General features: G+C 36.2%; 1 protein-coding gene across 1 annotated transcript in view; it reads right to left on the bottom strand.

Moving 5' to 3' along the window:
• Positions 1 to 17,199, bottom strand: part of man1a2 (mannosidase, alpha, class 1A, member 2) — a 527,240-nt gene that overhangs the window by 300,515 nt on the left and 209,526 nt on the right. The window contains exon 4 of the mRNA XM_028800742.2: positions 5,761 to 5,857. Coding sequence (XP_028656575.1) covers positions 5,761 to 5,857 — 97 coding nt within the window. The remainder of the gene's footprint in view (positions 1 to 5,760; positions 5,858 to 17,199) is intronic.

Below are 17,199 nucleotides of genomic sequence, written 5' to 3'. Positions count from 1 at the left end.
TGCTTACCTTTTCACCCTTTTAGGTAATTCATTGCATTTCAGCTGATTAAATGTGAAAAAAAAAACTGAGGCGTTCTAAAACATTTGATAAGCTATAACTAAAAAAAAAAAAAAGGTGGCCAAAAAAAAAAGCCAAAAAGGAAACAGAATGTATATTTACGACAAATATCGCATTACAAGTAGACCAAGAGGCAAGCAGACTCTTCTCTGCATTACCAAGACACAATATGACTTATGTTCTTATTTTAGATGATGTCAGGATCAGACTTCTAAGCGCTTCTTCTGCTTCTACAAGATACTAAGGACAATTAAAGATGCAGAATCGGCCACTGACAATCACTTTCATTTGGACTAGAAACAACAGGCTATTTCTGATTTCAACTTTGCATCATTTTTAACCAAAATACCATGAAAAATGTGCTCCCCACGGATAAGCCGAATGTGAAAATTTAAACCAAAATCGGTTCTGGAAAACATCACATTAATTTTTGAAAGTAACAAGTAACCTAACACAATCATTTTATGAAATAATTAAAAATACCTGTGTTAGTTAAAAAAAGATATGCATGACTACGAACCAGTTTAGAATCACAGGGAGGCAGTGGCCGTCACAGCAGCACCAAATGTAAGTTAAGAAGCAAACATGGTATCCTGGTCCATTGGAGTGCACAATTGCACAGCCAAGCAAAAAATAGTGTGCTGCATGCAGTTCACTAATGTCTGGCATAGACTATGCAATTTTATCATGATTTAAAGCCATTTTTACAGTCTCTGACTGATTTTCTAAGTCAGTCCGAATTTCAGTTAATTATCCATTGTTCCACATGCAGTATGAGAGGGGTTGCGATTGAAAGAATTTGTCATGTCTGAAATTTCAGTAGGCTGTCCTGCAGTGCGAGCAATCTCACAACATAATTTTCTGATGTCACTAAAAAGTTTATAATACATTGATTGCAGTACATTGTGTATTGCCATTGTCATGCTCATTACCACATTTTTAATTTAAAAACTAAATATCATACAGCAACACACACACACACAACTAAATGGCCAACAAAAAAAGCATCTTGGGAAATCTTTACTGGAAGAACGCCAAAAAAACACCACACACAACAGTATTGACTGTGTCTCAACCATAGGCATGTCCAGTTAATGTCCTTTTCTTTTCTTTGTACTTTCACAGCACAGCACGGCAAAAGTCAGGAACATAGTTCTTTTCTTTGTTGAAATTTTAAGAAGCCTGCTGCCTTCATTTTGTTTTTTTTAATATGTAATACCGTCCATCAGGGCCATATACATGTGTAGCCCGAGAACAAATTCTGAGACATGTCAATTGGTCTGAACGTGTTCCTACAGTCTGAACACATATAAAACTGGTGACTATTGTGTTGTGTGTGAATTTGCCTACAATTTCTAAAAATGTCACAGTTATACCCACCATAATAAATACCTAAAAATAAAGTATCAGTCTACTTTTAATCCAGCTATTTTCTATAGATATTATGAAATGGTGCGATTTGGTGGCATACCAGCTAATGTTCACACTGTGAGCTTTTAGGGGCTCGTATTTTTGGATGGGAAAAGGGGATGAATGTTGATTATTTAACCACAGATGAAATGCTAAATGTACTTATGAAACATAAAAAAATGATCGAATGTTTCTGGTCAATCTCATGAAGGTTCTTTAGGATTCAATAACAAATGCTGGACAGTGAAATTTTCAATTTTACAAGAAAAAGAAGAAAAAGTAACACACTGTTTGTAACACATTACATTTTATTACATGTAACCCTATAACATATAAAATGTTTGGTTAGTAATGAGTAATGTAACAAAGTTACTTTTAAAAGTAACCTTTACCCAATACTGTTGGCTCATGACTTGTGTTAATAATGTAGCGATTCGGACATGAACTACCATTCATGTGGTGGCACAGTGCAAAGATGGGGTAAGATACTGACAGTGCAAGCTGGCTATACAAATGCCAGCAAGAGTGATGACAGTGTATGAGCAGCCTGGCATGAACCAATGAGCAAAGGGAGGAGGACGCCCAGTGATAGATGAGAGAGAGAGCAAGGGAGGGTGGGCATGAACTTGAAGCAGGAGCGTGGTGACGTGCTTGAGTATCATTTGACCAAAATGTTGTCAAGAGAGATAGACAGAGAGAGACAGAAACTTAAGCAGTATCTTCTAGATCAGAGAAAGGGCCCAGAGAAACATTAAGAGAAAACGGAAAAAGAGACTTGGTTTTGTTCGCCATGTAGTAACGGTCCTTCTAACAGGAACTAAAAGCACCACAGCTCAGTAAAGGTGTTCCCCACAACTACAACTGTGGAAAAGATTGTGCAATATGCTATTTCTTTAGAATCACTTCCATCTTGCAGCATGCTTGCTTCTTCCCCTATTTTGAACCTACCACCCACAATGTTCATTTCTTGTTTAACTGCATTCTCTGGCTCATGTGTTTTCCTTTCCCTAACCGGCAAAGATGTCACTACAATACTTTGTAATACTTTGAGTAGTACTAGGGTGTTGTACCGTGTTAGCCATTATGAATGTAGAGAAAAGCCAAGCAAAATGACACCTTTTATTGGCTAACTAGAAAGATTACAATATGCAAGCTTTCGAGGCAACTCAGGCCCCTTCTTCAGGCAAGATGTAATCTCTTGCCTGAAGAAGGGGCCTGAGTTGCCTCGAAAGCTTGCATATTGTAATCTTTCTAGTTAGCCAATAAAAGGTGTCATTTTGCTTGGCTTTTCTCTAATACTTTGAGTGTAACTGTAGTACCGTTACCCAAACTAAGTGTCTATTTTGGCAGTTTTAACTTTATGTAAAGTATCCTCGTAGTCTTCAATGTCAACTCCAAAGTATCATTTATGAATCGAGTGTCTAGCATTTTTGAAGGAAGTATAAACTTTTCTGATTTCTTTGAATTTTCTTTTACCTGACATGCAGAACCAGCAGAAACAGTTTGGGTCAGCTACAGTGTGGATCAGTTGCAGTTGAGCTGGGGATGATCCTGTGTTTATCTGGCCATCGTATGTATTTATTGACTCAAGACTAACTTTTGGGGTTAGTGTTGTTGTTGTATTTCCCATAGCTGTAGACTTTACTGTGGCAGACCAAGATAAGACAAGGTACAGCTGCCATGTGCTTCTTGGAGTTGGAGAAGGAGAACAAAGTTGTGTACTAACTTGGACATCCTTGTGAGCAGGTTTAACTGACTTAGTATGGTGGGTAATATTACAAAATGAATTCCACATGCACGAGACAGACTTTTACGAACATAAAAAGGCACTTACTTATATGCCACTTAAAAATAACAAAACCATATTTTATATGTATATATAGTATAGCATGATATGAAAACAAATATATTTACCTCAATGCCATAGAAAAAGACAAGCGATGCATGAAAATATTTATTTTGCAAGATATATAAAACAGAAAAATATAGCTCAACATACTTTTAACCATTAATCTTTAGCAGTGCCCAAAGTGGAAACAAATGAAGTGCCAATGCTCTGTGTTTTTGTTGGCTTCTTGGTCTTTTACATGTACATTTACTTGTATGCCCTTCTGGGTTTTGATTACTATGATATAGATACATTAGTTCAAACTGCTTGGGGGTCCCCTTCCAAGACAGAGTGGAAAATGAGAGTACAATGCAGCTAATAATGGAATAAAGCTGATATGCTGTAACTGTGTGTAACAGCCCAATTCAATCTTCAGTAAAAAGATGCAGTGTCACTGTCCCTAATTAAGAAATCGCTCAGCCACACCGTTTGGAAAGTGTGCATTGAAAAATTCTCAAAATTTCTTCTAACATGTATTACTTCGGACTGCTGTGGAGGTATTATTGTTGGTGTCTCCCAGCTCTGAGTTCTCTTGAAATAAGTCTTTTATAGAGCTTCTCTACTATGAAGACTGAACTGTGATTAGAAATTCTTTACGAATACTGTCAAGCCTCTGATTAGGTATTTTATATGCTTTGCTGACTGTTGGATTCATTAGGAAAAGCTGGGCAAATAATGAATAGCAACCTCTGTTATCTATGTAATTGGGAAATGAGTTACAGTGAGAACATTATGCTTCAGAGACAATTCTATAACATGTACAGTGCCTCTCATCGTCATTACTTTCAATAGAGATGTTTCATGGCCTCTTCATATGCTTGTAGTTAACAACATTAGAAAATACCTGAGCTCTGGCCTACGGATAAGCAGAACACAATTTTTTGGGTCTGTTTTGCTAAAATTCTCCACTTACCTGCGAGTATACAGTGCCCTCCATTATGTTTGAGACAAAGACACATTTTTCTTTGATTTAACCCAACTGCTCCACAGTTTAAAATTACAATTTAAAGTTAAAGTCTGCAATGTACACTTTAATAACATCTGAATTGTTTGATTTGTAATCTAAACTGTGGAGCAAAAGGGTAACTCAAAGAAAAATGTGTCTTTGTTCCAAAAATAATGGAGGGCACTTTATACAGTAATAAACTATTATGGTTTTTTGGTGATATTTACATTAACAGAAATGTTTAGTGGAGGTTATATACAATATGGGGTCACAACAAACATCAGAAGAAATGGAACTTCTTTACAACCTGAGAACAGCATAATGCAAAAATTTAAAAGAATAAAAAAAACACTCATACTTCCAACCTTCTGATTTACCTACCACTCACTATTCAACATAAACTCAAGTTAAAAACCCTTTCTCTCAAACAGCGCATTTCTGTCAATATTAAAAGATACCAAATTTTAAACTTCATGAAGCAAGGGATGCAGTTATACATTCCATAATATTTTATTAATGGAGAATAAAGCAAAGTAAAAATAGAAAAAGGACAAAAGAAACAGCTGCATGCAAAATAGTCAGATCCTTTTGTTAGAAAAAGCATTTAATTGTATTTTTAAAAAATGGATACCATGAAAAGACCCTGACATAAAAACCCAGAATTAGTATCTCTATATAAATTAAAGGTGATAAGTTAATATGCTATGAGGGATAGATTTGTCTTTCCTCCTATGTACATAGGTTCACCCTTCAAGAATTTAGGCAAATATACTTTTTTCAGCAACTCCCAAAAAAAAAGAAAGAAAAAAAAAAAAGAATGGTTTCTACAAACAACAGGCATTAGCAAAAGTGATACTCCCTCTTTCTTGTTTAACTTATAGGGATACTTCTCTGAATTATTAAGTTTATTCTAAAGCACACAATAAGCATCATCTCAGAATGCTTATCCAGCTACCAGTAATAACTGGAACATAATAAGAAAGTTGACAACATTTTCACAGTATAAAAAATGATAAAACTAAAATAACTCATTTAACAAACAAACAGACTATGCCATACAAAACATCCACAAGGCTTTGTTTGTTACTTAACTTTTCTTTTTCTATTGCAACACTTTCCTTTCTGCATGCTCTGAGATCAAATTCCAAACCAACAACATGAATCCAAAGACTAAAGTAAAATTCATACTGTTTTCATAATCAGAACATTATAATCAATAATGAACATTATGCATTCATGAAGTAATAACTTCAGTAACTGTAACTTTTCATCACAGTACTAAGTACTTTTAACAGAGGGTATACAAGTCTTTCCATGGAAAGCAAAATGCTGTCCCAATAAGCAGATGAAATCTCAACGCGTATTTAGATCAATATTAAGAACAATGGAAAACAGCATGTAGTATACATCTGCGTACATTATACATTTTATAAAATAGGTTTAAACAGTAGATCTTACCAAAAATGTTGGTGGAATGACCCTTTTTGGCTAGGGGTTTCAGCTCATTATGTCCCCAGCCATACTGTCTGTAACTGTCCCATGCATGCTTCATCATCTGTAAAGGAAAGGTGATACGTAAATTTTCAAAACTGAAAATACAGGCTGATGCAATTCATTATAAATATAGCAGCACTGTTCAATACCAATCTATGGTAAATGGTTAATGCATAGGCAACTAATGAATACAAAAACAAGAGAATGGTGCATCTAGGATGAGGTTCGGCAGCAGAGGCATTCACAGATCTGTATAGTATAGGTGATCATTACACTTTCCAGGTTATACTTACTGTTATAAACATTCTTCCCCGAGAAGCCATTTACATTTCATTATACATAATGGAACTTCATTTACATTACATACATACATAACATAACAATACATTTAACTAGGATACCGCCATTGACTAATGACATGAAAAGCATAACATAAAAACACAATTCTGCAGACTCTTCACAATAACTATAAATGAATAAAAACAAGTCAGTAAATAACTCACATCCAGGACACTGATTTATATAAGTGACGTAAAAGATTGACAAATGAAGAATACCTATATTTGCTATGACACACCTAAGCAAAACCTGAATCGATCAATTCTGTATTTAGAAGGAATATAATTTACTGAAAGTAGTCCACCATTTGAGCTGATCATGTTTGACATGAGTTCTTGGAAAATGCACAGTGTTTGGCAAACCCCAAAGTTAATTAGTAACATTCCTAATAAAAAAAATCAATTAACTGGAAAAAATGTTTTTTGTACATTGTTTGATGTAAGTACATGTTAGATATTCTGAAAAAGTCTATAGGGCTTTATCAAGAAACCAAAATGAAATACAATGCTTATAAAATTGAAACATGCATAATAAAATAAAGCATTAGCAACCATCATTCTAACAGCCACTCCTTGGTAACAGAACAAGGATTGTTGATTGTGTAGTAAGACTTTTGCTCACAAGCAGCAGATCTTGCCACCTTTTAGCAATTTCTTGAATGTTCCCTTTCTGGACTTTGGAGACATGCTGTCTTTATGTTGAGGTCAATATCCACAAAGTAGGAGAAAAGCAGAAAGGAGCATGTCCTTGGAGCATACAATTCAACGCAAATCCAGAAAGACGGTTATTAAAAGACACCAATCAGGATATAGGCATAAGAAAATTTGAAAGGCATTGAAAATCCCGCAGGGGACAGCAAAATCCATTATTAAAAAAGATAAAAATACAACACAACTGGGATTCTGTATAGCTTACCACGTCCTTCAAAAACTTTTTAAAAATCTGTTGAAGCAGTAAGGACACTCACATGGCTGAGGTGGCAGAAATTATTTTCAAAAACACTTTCTAGATACAAAAAAAAGCTGTTACCGAGGATGAAAAAAATCAAAACCTTACTACACTTTTTCAAAAGATATGTGGGGGACTGAAACTAAAGAACCTTCTATTGCTGCGATCCAGGAAATTACCTGTCATCCATCAAATTAATGTACCAGAATTTGCTCATTACATAAACTGGGTGATCTAAAAAGATCTCATAACACACGATAACCTTTATCTTATTTCATTATTTATCATTAAACTGTATACTCAAATCATAATAATGCATCTAAGACATTAAAAAGAATTGTGTGCAGTGTGATATGACAAGCATACAAAGACATACTGAATTATTACAATTTTAAAAGGTGCTAAAGGTAGCAGACCTTCTACCCAATTGGTGCTGTGCCTCAAAATCTTCTAAGCACCACACCTGCCTCATAGTCAACAAAGCAAAAAACAGTTATATCTGGTAGCAAACAGGTCCAAACGGCCCGCTTTGACTATGCACACTAGATAACTTACTTAAAAAATCTATCCAATTTCCAGTAACTCTTAAAACAGGTCACTTTAACAAACACAAATCCATGAAACTATTAATCTGGAGGTTTGTTAATCACTACCTTACACTTGGCAAAATATGTTGATACATCTTACACAATAAAATCCTGTTTTACATGCTTTACAACATTATTTTCAGGCTTTATTCACAAATAAACCAATTCAAGAAATGACTGTATACTATAGTAGATGTTGACATAGCAAGCAACTAGATAGATTGTTATGGAATTCTCAACTCAGCTTTTTTGACAGACACTCTTGACACAGCAATCTATCAGTACATCTCTGGGACAGCTTACAGATGTGAAAAGGACTTAAATGAATATTTACAAATATTCCCTCACTGAAAAAATTATTACAAACACCTGTACACCTGCTTATCCATGCAATTATCCAACCAACAAATCTGCTGGAAGCTGTGCAATGCATAAAATCATACAGATAAAGGTCAGAAATTTGAGTTACAAGTTCAAATCAAACTCAAACACTGAGTAAAAATTAGATCACAGTGATTTGGATCATGGCATCACTTTCAGTGCCAGGCAGGCTGATGTGTGTATTTCTGTAACTGCTGATCTCATGGGATTTTCACACACAACAGTCTTTAGAGTTTACTCAGAATGGAGTGAAAAACAAAAAACATACAGTGAGCGGCAGTTCTGCGGACGGAAATGCCTGTTGATGAGAGAGAGCAGAGGGGAATGGCCAGACAGGTTTGAGCAGACAGAAAGGCTATGGTAACTCTTTTGTACAACTGCGGTGATCAGAAAAGCATCTCAGAATGCACAACACATTGAAACTAGAGGCAGAAGGGCTACAACAGCATAAGACCATATAATGTACCATTCCTGTCAGCCACTTAAAGAAATCAGAGGCTGCTGTGGGCACAGGCTCACCAAAATAGACAGCTGAAGACTAGAAAAACTTAGCCTACTCTGAAGAATCCCAATTTCTGCTGAGGCACATAGGTGGTAACAGCATGAACTCATGCACCCATTCTGCTTTGTGTCAACAGTCCCGGTTTAAGGTGGTTGTGGTGTGGACAGTAATGCACCATTTTACAAAAGAAAATTCATCTCGAAATGGTTTAATGAACATGACAATGAGTTCAGTGTTCTTCAGTGACCTTCCCAGTCACTATATCCTAATCAAATAGAATATATTTGATGAAAGTATATTTTGTCAAGAGGTTTACCTACCTTGGCAGTGACTTTCATGTCTCTGGTGACTCCTCCTATGAAGTCAGTAGATGGACTGGAAGAGCATGGGGGGGTCATGAGGTCGCTGGAATGGGATGTGTGGTGCTTCTGATATCTATGCAAAAGGATGAAGGTCCAAGTCTTTAGAGTCCTGGTGCTTCCTGTCTTGCTTTATGGTTGCGAGACAAGGACGCTATCCAGTGACCTGAGATGAAGACTGGACTGTTTTTTGTCTCTTCGGATAATCCACTGGTTTGACTCTGTGTCAAAAGAGAGGTTGCTCATGGAGTCCCGAATGAGGCACATTACCTGAGGTCGATCCGGCTTGCAGGATCTTCATTGTCGAGGACCTGAGTGACTGGACCAGGCCAAGGGGACACCCACGTAACACCTGGCTGTGGCAGATAGAGGGTCATTTCCGGAGGGTGAGACTGGACCGCGTATCTGCCTGGGGGGATTGCCAATCTGGATCCCGAGCTGTTTTGTCGTGTGGGGTTGGGTGCGGCAACACGCTGTACCAGTGCATGCTCCCCAACCTGACCTGTGTAGGTTCATGTATTTAAAACCGTAAGTGCAAAAAAAGTAGACAGCAGAGTGATTCAATGGTTTAGTGCTGTAGACACACAGCTCCAAAAGACAGGGGTTGAATCCTTACACGGTCGGTTACTATGTTGAGTTTGCATTGTCTCTCTATGTATGTGTGAGATTTCTAAACAGGTAGTCCTGTATTTCTACCATACCACAAAGATATGAAGGTTAATTGGTTACTCTCAACTGGCCACGTATCTGTGAGGATGTGTGTATTGCAATGGACTAGTGTCCTATTCTCGTCTAGCTCTGGAAACTGGAAGTATCTGGCCACTCATGAACAAAATTGTATTAAGCAGATTCAGTAAATTAAAGGTATCTCTCAGATTGTGCTTGATAATGAAAGAAATGTAGTTATTTTGAAAAGGATTCAGGATTGAGACATATTAATACATTAGTAAAGTATAAATATAACAAGTGCAATCTGAGTTTGTCAGCTGACAGCAATAAGTGGAATCTGCAGCAAGCTCTACAAATCTTACACCAACCCTTTGCTTTCTGCAATGAGTCATTAATCCTTCTGTTGAATTTCATGCAGTGAATGTATGTGGGTGGCCTAAAGACGGAAATGTACAATGCCATCTATAATATATATGCAAATCAGTGTGATCTGATAATTTGTAGTGATAAATGTCAAATGTTATTACTTTTAATATAAATAATATTATTTTAAATGTAGTATTTTTTACTTTTCTGCTATACCAAACAAACCGTATTATTTAAAATTAGCTTGAATTCTAGATACTTGTATTATTACAAACATTTTACACATTATGACCAATACAAAGTAAGACTGTTATTAATCAGTGCATAAAATGACTTTTTTTTTTAAACTAAATAAGATCAAAAGAATACATTGGTACACTTCATATGGCAACAACAGGTAAATGATCTGCTTAAAAATATTACTTTTCTCAGACAGCTAAGATCCACTTAATCATGACACACAATAACACTTTATGTCAAAGCAAACTCTGTGCTTGGTTATCAATTTCATCAGCAATTGGGCAGTGAGATACTTAATCCAAACAAAGCTGTTTGTGGTACATGTGTCATCTACAATGACAACGTGCTACAAGACAAAACAAACAAACTTACCAAGGCAATTTAGCAAAGTCTCCATGTATCTCCTTAAGTATGAAAAAATGATCAGCCAACAAAAGATTTGTAATTTTAAACTGTGGAGCAGAAGAGTAAATCAAGGACAAATGTGTCTTTGTTCCAAATGTTATGGAGGCCACTGTAGCTTCTTGAACTCATAATTTCCTTAAGTTTTCAGAAGCATTAGAAAAGCCTTAGAAAATCAAAGTGGATGAATTGCTACTACAGTTTTTTTTTTTTTTTTTTTAAGACTCCCACGCATTTAATATATTAAAATCCTAGTCACAAATATTTAGGCCATTAATCAAAAGAAATGGATCCGTTTTGTCTTTTTCACTATTCAGCTGCATTATTTTTATAAACTTAGTAAATGAAAAATGGGTTTAATATGACATATTTTAAATGATGCATTATTTGTTTAATCTAAAATTAAATGATAAATTAAGAGTTTCATAGGCTCCACAGGTTCACTAAAAGTCACTTACAATCTTCTCACCTATACTTCTTTATTTTTCCCTTGTATCTGACACAACGTTGTTTTCTAAACTTTGTGAGATGTGTAACTTTTTATTAAGACTGCGTCTCTCACACCTTTCCTAGTCGCTCACTGTGATCATCACAATTTTGCAGACGCCTCCATTAAGAACAGCCAAAATGAGGATACCACAGTACTAGAATCCTGCAGCTACATCATGTAAATATCTTAGCTCCAACAGGCAATGTTTTACCAATCCACATCTATTCAAGTGTACTGTTTTATTAATACCTGGGGACTTCTGATTATATAATAAGAGTAATGGTAACATAAAGTGACTTACTAATGGTCAAACATCTCTTACTAATGGTCAAACATCTAACATATTGGATAATGTGAGCACTGGACAAGCTATCAGATTACATGACTAGGGTTCTATTTTGCTAGAAAGAAACAACTTTGGTAACTAAAATACTGTATTTCTATATACAGATGAAGGGAAGGACCGCTTCAAAAATGCCATAATAACGTGGAAATAATTCAGATATCCAGAGGCAAACATTTATAAGTATCTCTATATGAATCAATGATGCAAGGTGTGCATTTCCATATGTGTCTGTAGCTTTACACTGTGAGTGAAAGACATGACAATTTAAAAAGATACAAGTCACACAAAAGCACATTTATTCTAATACCTTCAAAATTCAATTTTCAAGTCTTATTCTATTCTGCAAGCTTATTAAGGCAGTGAGTCAGCAGTGTAATACTGACTGACAGAGAGCTATTCAGAGCTGAAACTTCTGTTTCTTAGAAATACCGTAAGACTTATCAAGTTAGTGCTTACAGTTTCCAAAGGGTGAGCAAATAAGGACCATTCAATCAAATAAGCAGGTGCATTCACATACTTCACCTGCATTTGTGTGGCTGATTGGCAAGTCCAAATTGTCTCTGTGTGAGACTGAGCACACGAATGTGCCCTGTGATGAACTGCTTCTCTGTTCAGTGAAGGTGCCTGCCTTGCACTGAAGTCGATTTTATATTTATTTAGTTAATGCCTTCAGCCAAGGTACTGGCTTGTTTTTTCATCTGCAAATTGTGAGCTTCAGCAAAATGACCGACTAAGGGTCTCAGGGTTACACAGTGATTCAAAGGTAAGGATTGAACTGACAACTTTAAACTTCACAGTCTTGTGACTTTATTCCTATTTACAAAATAGAAAATAATGGGTGTAAAAATACAGATGCACATATTTTTATTGCTCACTATAGGGCATTTGAGACACCCTTTAAACCACGTATATCTATGGAGTTATTCCTTAATTTTGTCAGTGAGTTACTATTGCAATAGTAAACCCACTACAGCTTGTGTCTAATTATTTATTCAGCTTTGAAGGCACTTAAAAGGAAACAAAGTGTCATGAAATTCAATCATTTATTATCCTCATCCTCTCACTGAACTGAACCAAATGATCTGATTAATTAGATGAACACAGGAATATCCTTCTTTAGGCAGCAGCATTAACTGATGGTATGTGAAACTAGAGTTGCATTACACTAGTGGCAGTTCTGCAGCATTGTGTACCCAATAAAAGATGAGTACATGAAAGAAGCATGAACTGTTAAGATAATTATAGTTGCTCCCAATTTTGTTTTTGATGCAATTCATAGGTAGTGTATTGGCCACATGAGACAATCCTCAATACTTAAACACACACTGTACTCAGGTACAAGTCTGTACCTGTGTGGTTTATTGCAGTTTTCTCTTGTGTGCTTACTGACTGTAAATTGGCCTAGTATGAACAGGACCAAAATAGCACTTGTAGCACCATTCTGTGCAAAGCTGATTTTGCCTTGCTCAACTGTCTTGTGTAATGCTAATTTATAAATGAAAGAATACAGATGTCTACAGTATGACATTTTTAATGTTATTTTATCTTTATTGTTCAGTGGTATAGTTTGAATAGTTTTAATGCATACAATTTCTGAGAGCCAGAACCTTTTCTTAGTGTATGAGAACATAATGTAAAAGGAAATCTTATTTTCAAAATCCTGCTTAAAATTACAAAGGAAGCGACTAGGGAAAAAAAATCAAAGCACTCTATAACAAAAGCAACATAGTGTATTCAGATTATTAATGCATTGCTGGAGAAAGTTTAGAACATTGTAATATAATACCAAATAGAGCTAAATGGATTGACAGAACAATCTTTTTCTAAACAATCATTTTTTCATTTATGTTTTCATTTCTTTTCATACAAATTTGCTGCCATCACTCATATTTTGCTCCTGCCTTTTTTTTCAGTTACCACAGCTTCTGGTTTTTATGTTGCTTGCATTTGAGGGTCATAGTAATGCATCTAACCTTATTTTAACAGCATTCGAATTTTAAAGTCTACATGAATAAAGCTGTCAGACATAGCTGGGCAAAGACAGATCAAAAAGTATTATATCAAGAACTCAGAATTAACACATGCACTGCACTATGTGGCAGGCGACCGGGTCCCCCTTCTACACATGTTCCGGGGGAGCAATCATGGACTGCTCAATACCTCCCTCGGGACGCTTGGTGGCAGCCTCCTTGGCTGAGGATGGTGCCTCATTTTCCCGCAGGGCTCCATGGGACATGGAGTTCTCCACAGCCCTGTTGGGATCTGGGGTGGTCGCCAGGGGGTGCTGCATGGGTCCCTGAGCTGGCCTGGACAACTCTACAGCCCCGCCCGGAAGTGCAATCAGAAACAGGTGATCAAGCACCTGGAGCACTTCCGGGTGAGCAATAAAAAGGGCCAGCAACCACCACTCAGGGCCAGAATCGGGAGGAAGAGGATGAGGTTGCCAAGGAGGAGAGGTAGTGCCAAGGTGGAGAGTTGTGTTGTTTGTATTAAGTGCTTTTGGGACTGTGTTGTGGCTGAGGGGTTCACGGGGAAGACATGCCCTCCAGCTGATGAAAATAAAGTATGTGTTTGGATTTTACATGTGCCTCTGTGTCAGTCTGTGCCAGGTCGGGCGCTATATAGCGCCTTTATCACAACTGTGAGATTCATGTACTGTTGCAGCATTAGTAGAATTGCATCAATATTTGGGTAGAGGAAAAAGTAATTAAAATATGGAAAAGAACAAAGGCATCTATTAGTAGCAAAATAAATAAATAAATAGGGGAAATGATACTCCAGTCTGCCTTCATGATGTAATAAGGGCATCAGTTACAAAAATAAGAAAGACCACAAAAAAGGACAATGTTACATGTGAAAAGTCTACCATCTACATGTTTGGATTGGGCTTTCTGAGTGTCAAGTGGCACAGAAGATTAAACTTTTACTCCTAGATAGTAAAAAAACATACACTCAAAGTATATAGAGTAAACTACTGAATGAATGGTATAACTACAGTAGCATTATTGAATTTATTAAAAGCGTTAGTTAAATTCCTCATTAAGTCACAGAAATCAAAGTTGATGCTGTGTAGAAGATGAGCAGCTTTAAATGTCTTAGAGGTACTATCCCTGAAAACCTGAAGTAGAGGTCTGCATGGTGCCGATTTTTCAGTGCCAATCCCAAACACTCGCACCATAATTTCATCCCACTCCCTGATACTTTTGCCAAAATTCCTTCCTGTTTTCTTAAATGTTTTCTCCAGCTCCCACAAAGGTTTCATTCCACTCTTGGCCGCATTCCGGCCTTTCTCTTTAAAAGGCATTTGAATTGGGCACATAGCCTCATTGGATGGTCAAAACAGCAGAACCTACAAAGGGGAAAAAAATCACCCAGATGTAAGTAAATGTTTATGAACGTTTTGTTTTTCTTTTTTCATTACATGATCAGACTTGATTTATTGATGTCTCATTCAAAAAATAAAGATAGACGAGTATATAAAGAGAGACCAGATATACTCTTTTTCTCCACAGCGTCCCCCTTTTAAGGATTAAAATGGCAGTCTGGCTGATATTTATAAAACCTCTAAAATTATCTGTGATCTTGTCTTGATCATTACTTACACTGTGCAAACAAAAAAAACAGGCCTACATAATTTGTGATCCATGTGAGACACGTATATGTTTTGAACCTGCAATATTTGTAACTTGTGGGGGGCATGGGGTTTGTTTAAAGAAAAACACACATGGCGGTTTGCCACAGGTAACAACTAGGGGGACTGGGCAGAGCCACATTGCTATTCAATACCAATTTTTAAGTAAAAAAGGTGCCCAAAAAATGAAAGAGTACATGTACAGATGGGTAAAATAAATAGCACCAGTGCTTTTGACTAGCATGTAATGTGTAGAAAGCCAAATGAACAATCGGCAGAGTAGGCATGTTTGACTTAAAAGTTTATTTTCATTCTGAAAAGCACAAAACTTCTAATAAGGAAGATAACTCAACAGTAGAAATGACAAGTTATTTGTATATATAAATAGTTTATTTATTTTCAAAGAATTTTCTCAGAGATTCATCTACACTCTGACTACCAACTCATGCCCACAGAAATAAAGTCTGTTCCCCTGTGACCATTCAATCATTGCATACCTCTAACATGAAATGCCACAACATATGTTGTTAAAGAAGGTTCATCAAAGCCTCTACATTCTTAGAAATCTAAAGAAAGCATGGATGCCCCAATATAAGCACACCAAATTATATAGACACATAGTGGAATCCACTATGTTGCACAGATATGCTGTTGAACTCAGTCAATATTTTGCATTTGATTTTTGAAATTTTACAATTTCACTAATCTGTGTGAGACATACAAGTAAGAATCTAATTATACTACGAACACAGAATGTTACATGGCATAGCCTTCAGTTCCATATGGAGACTAAGTTGCCTGACTTGAAAGCTGGAGCATTTCTTTTAATTTTTTTTTTAGTTACTCTATCAAAGAGTTTATTATCTATTAGTACAGTGCTTCCCAACCTCTCCCAAACCATGGCACCTTTAGTGAAATCTTTTCAGCTAACGGCACCCCTTCACTCTGATATGTAACTACTCAAATTAACAATTTAATCTTAACTCATCAGTTGAGTAGAATGAGATTCCTATTTTTATAAGGCGTACCAACTACACATTTTTGCATTTACAAAGGTAACAAAAATAAATTGCCAGTAAACCAGTCTCAAATGAAAACGTTGCAATTTGCTTGGAACCATGGCTTCATTTGCAAGGATACCACCACACAACAAACATTGCGGGTGCTGAATACCTTTTTTGTCAACAAATGTAAACCCATAATTCAAGTAACTGTCCTGATAGTATTGTGTTTTCGTTTTTGCAACTTTACTGCTCCCCGCATTATCATTTTCATTGAGGTCGTTGATGCTGCTGTTGTTTTTACGTTTACAACTTTCACTACAGTCGGCCATTTTCGGCGCAAAAAAAAACCAAACAGACAACAGGAAGCAACGTCACTTACCCTGTGGCAAGTAAGTAAATTAGAGCTAATATTTATTAATTCGTCAGACTGCAGTTGAAATAGGATGCACGCTGGACTGTATTAAAGCACACAGGTAGCATGACTTTAGTCTTGAGGTGTAACTGGTATTATTATTATCAGTTCAAATCAATTTTTTTTTTTTTATGTTCTGACACCTGGCAACGGCACCCTTAGTCCATGCCCACAGCATACCAGGGTGCCGCGGCACACGGGTTGGGAAGCACTGTATTAGTATATTACTGTTTATTAAATATTTTTGTAGCAAAGAGTCATGTTCAAAAAATAAAAGCAATGATAGAATTACATGCCTTAGTAGATTACATTAAATACACAATTTCTAACAATACATTATGTCATGTCAATTAAAACAGAGCCCAAATAGGCTCATGGCAGCACAACACAGACAATAGTGACCACAAGTAATGCAAAAATCGAACTGACTGATGTCCTAATGTTAATTTGAATTGCAGAGGGTCTGTGACTAACTGTAGTTCAAATTTGTTAAATATAATATTTTTGAAAAAGGTACTTGAAGAAGACTTCATGCCTACAGACCACGAAGGAGAACAGGTCTGGAGGTTTGCCAACAAATAACAGTGTCAAATAAAAAACATTACATTATTTTAATCTTCTTAATTTGCAGCTGTGAGTTTGTTTTTAGTGTAATGTAAATACCTTTTACATATTTGTTCACTTTAGGCTTAGTGACTTTTTGCTTTTTTGTTTTCTTTTTACAGTA

This window comes from Erpetoichthys calabaricus, chromosome 4 (assembly GCF_900747795.2).
Source record: "Erpetoichthys calabaricus chromosome 4, fErpCal1.3, whole genome shotgun sequence".
Lineage (NCBI taxonomy): Eukaryota > Metazoa > Chordata > Cladistia > Polypteriformes > Polypteridae > Erpetoichthys > Erpetoichthys calabaricus.
This window is presented reverse-complemented; position numbering and strand designations above follow the sequence as displayed.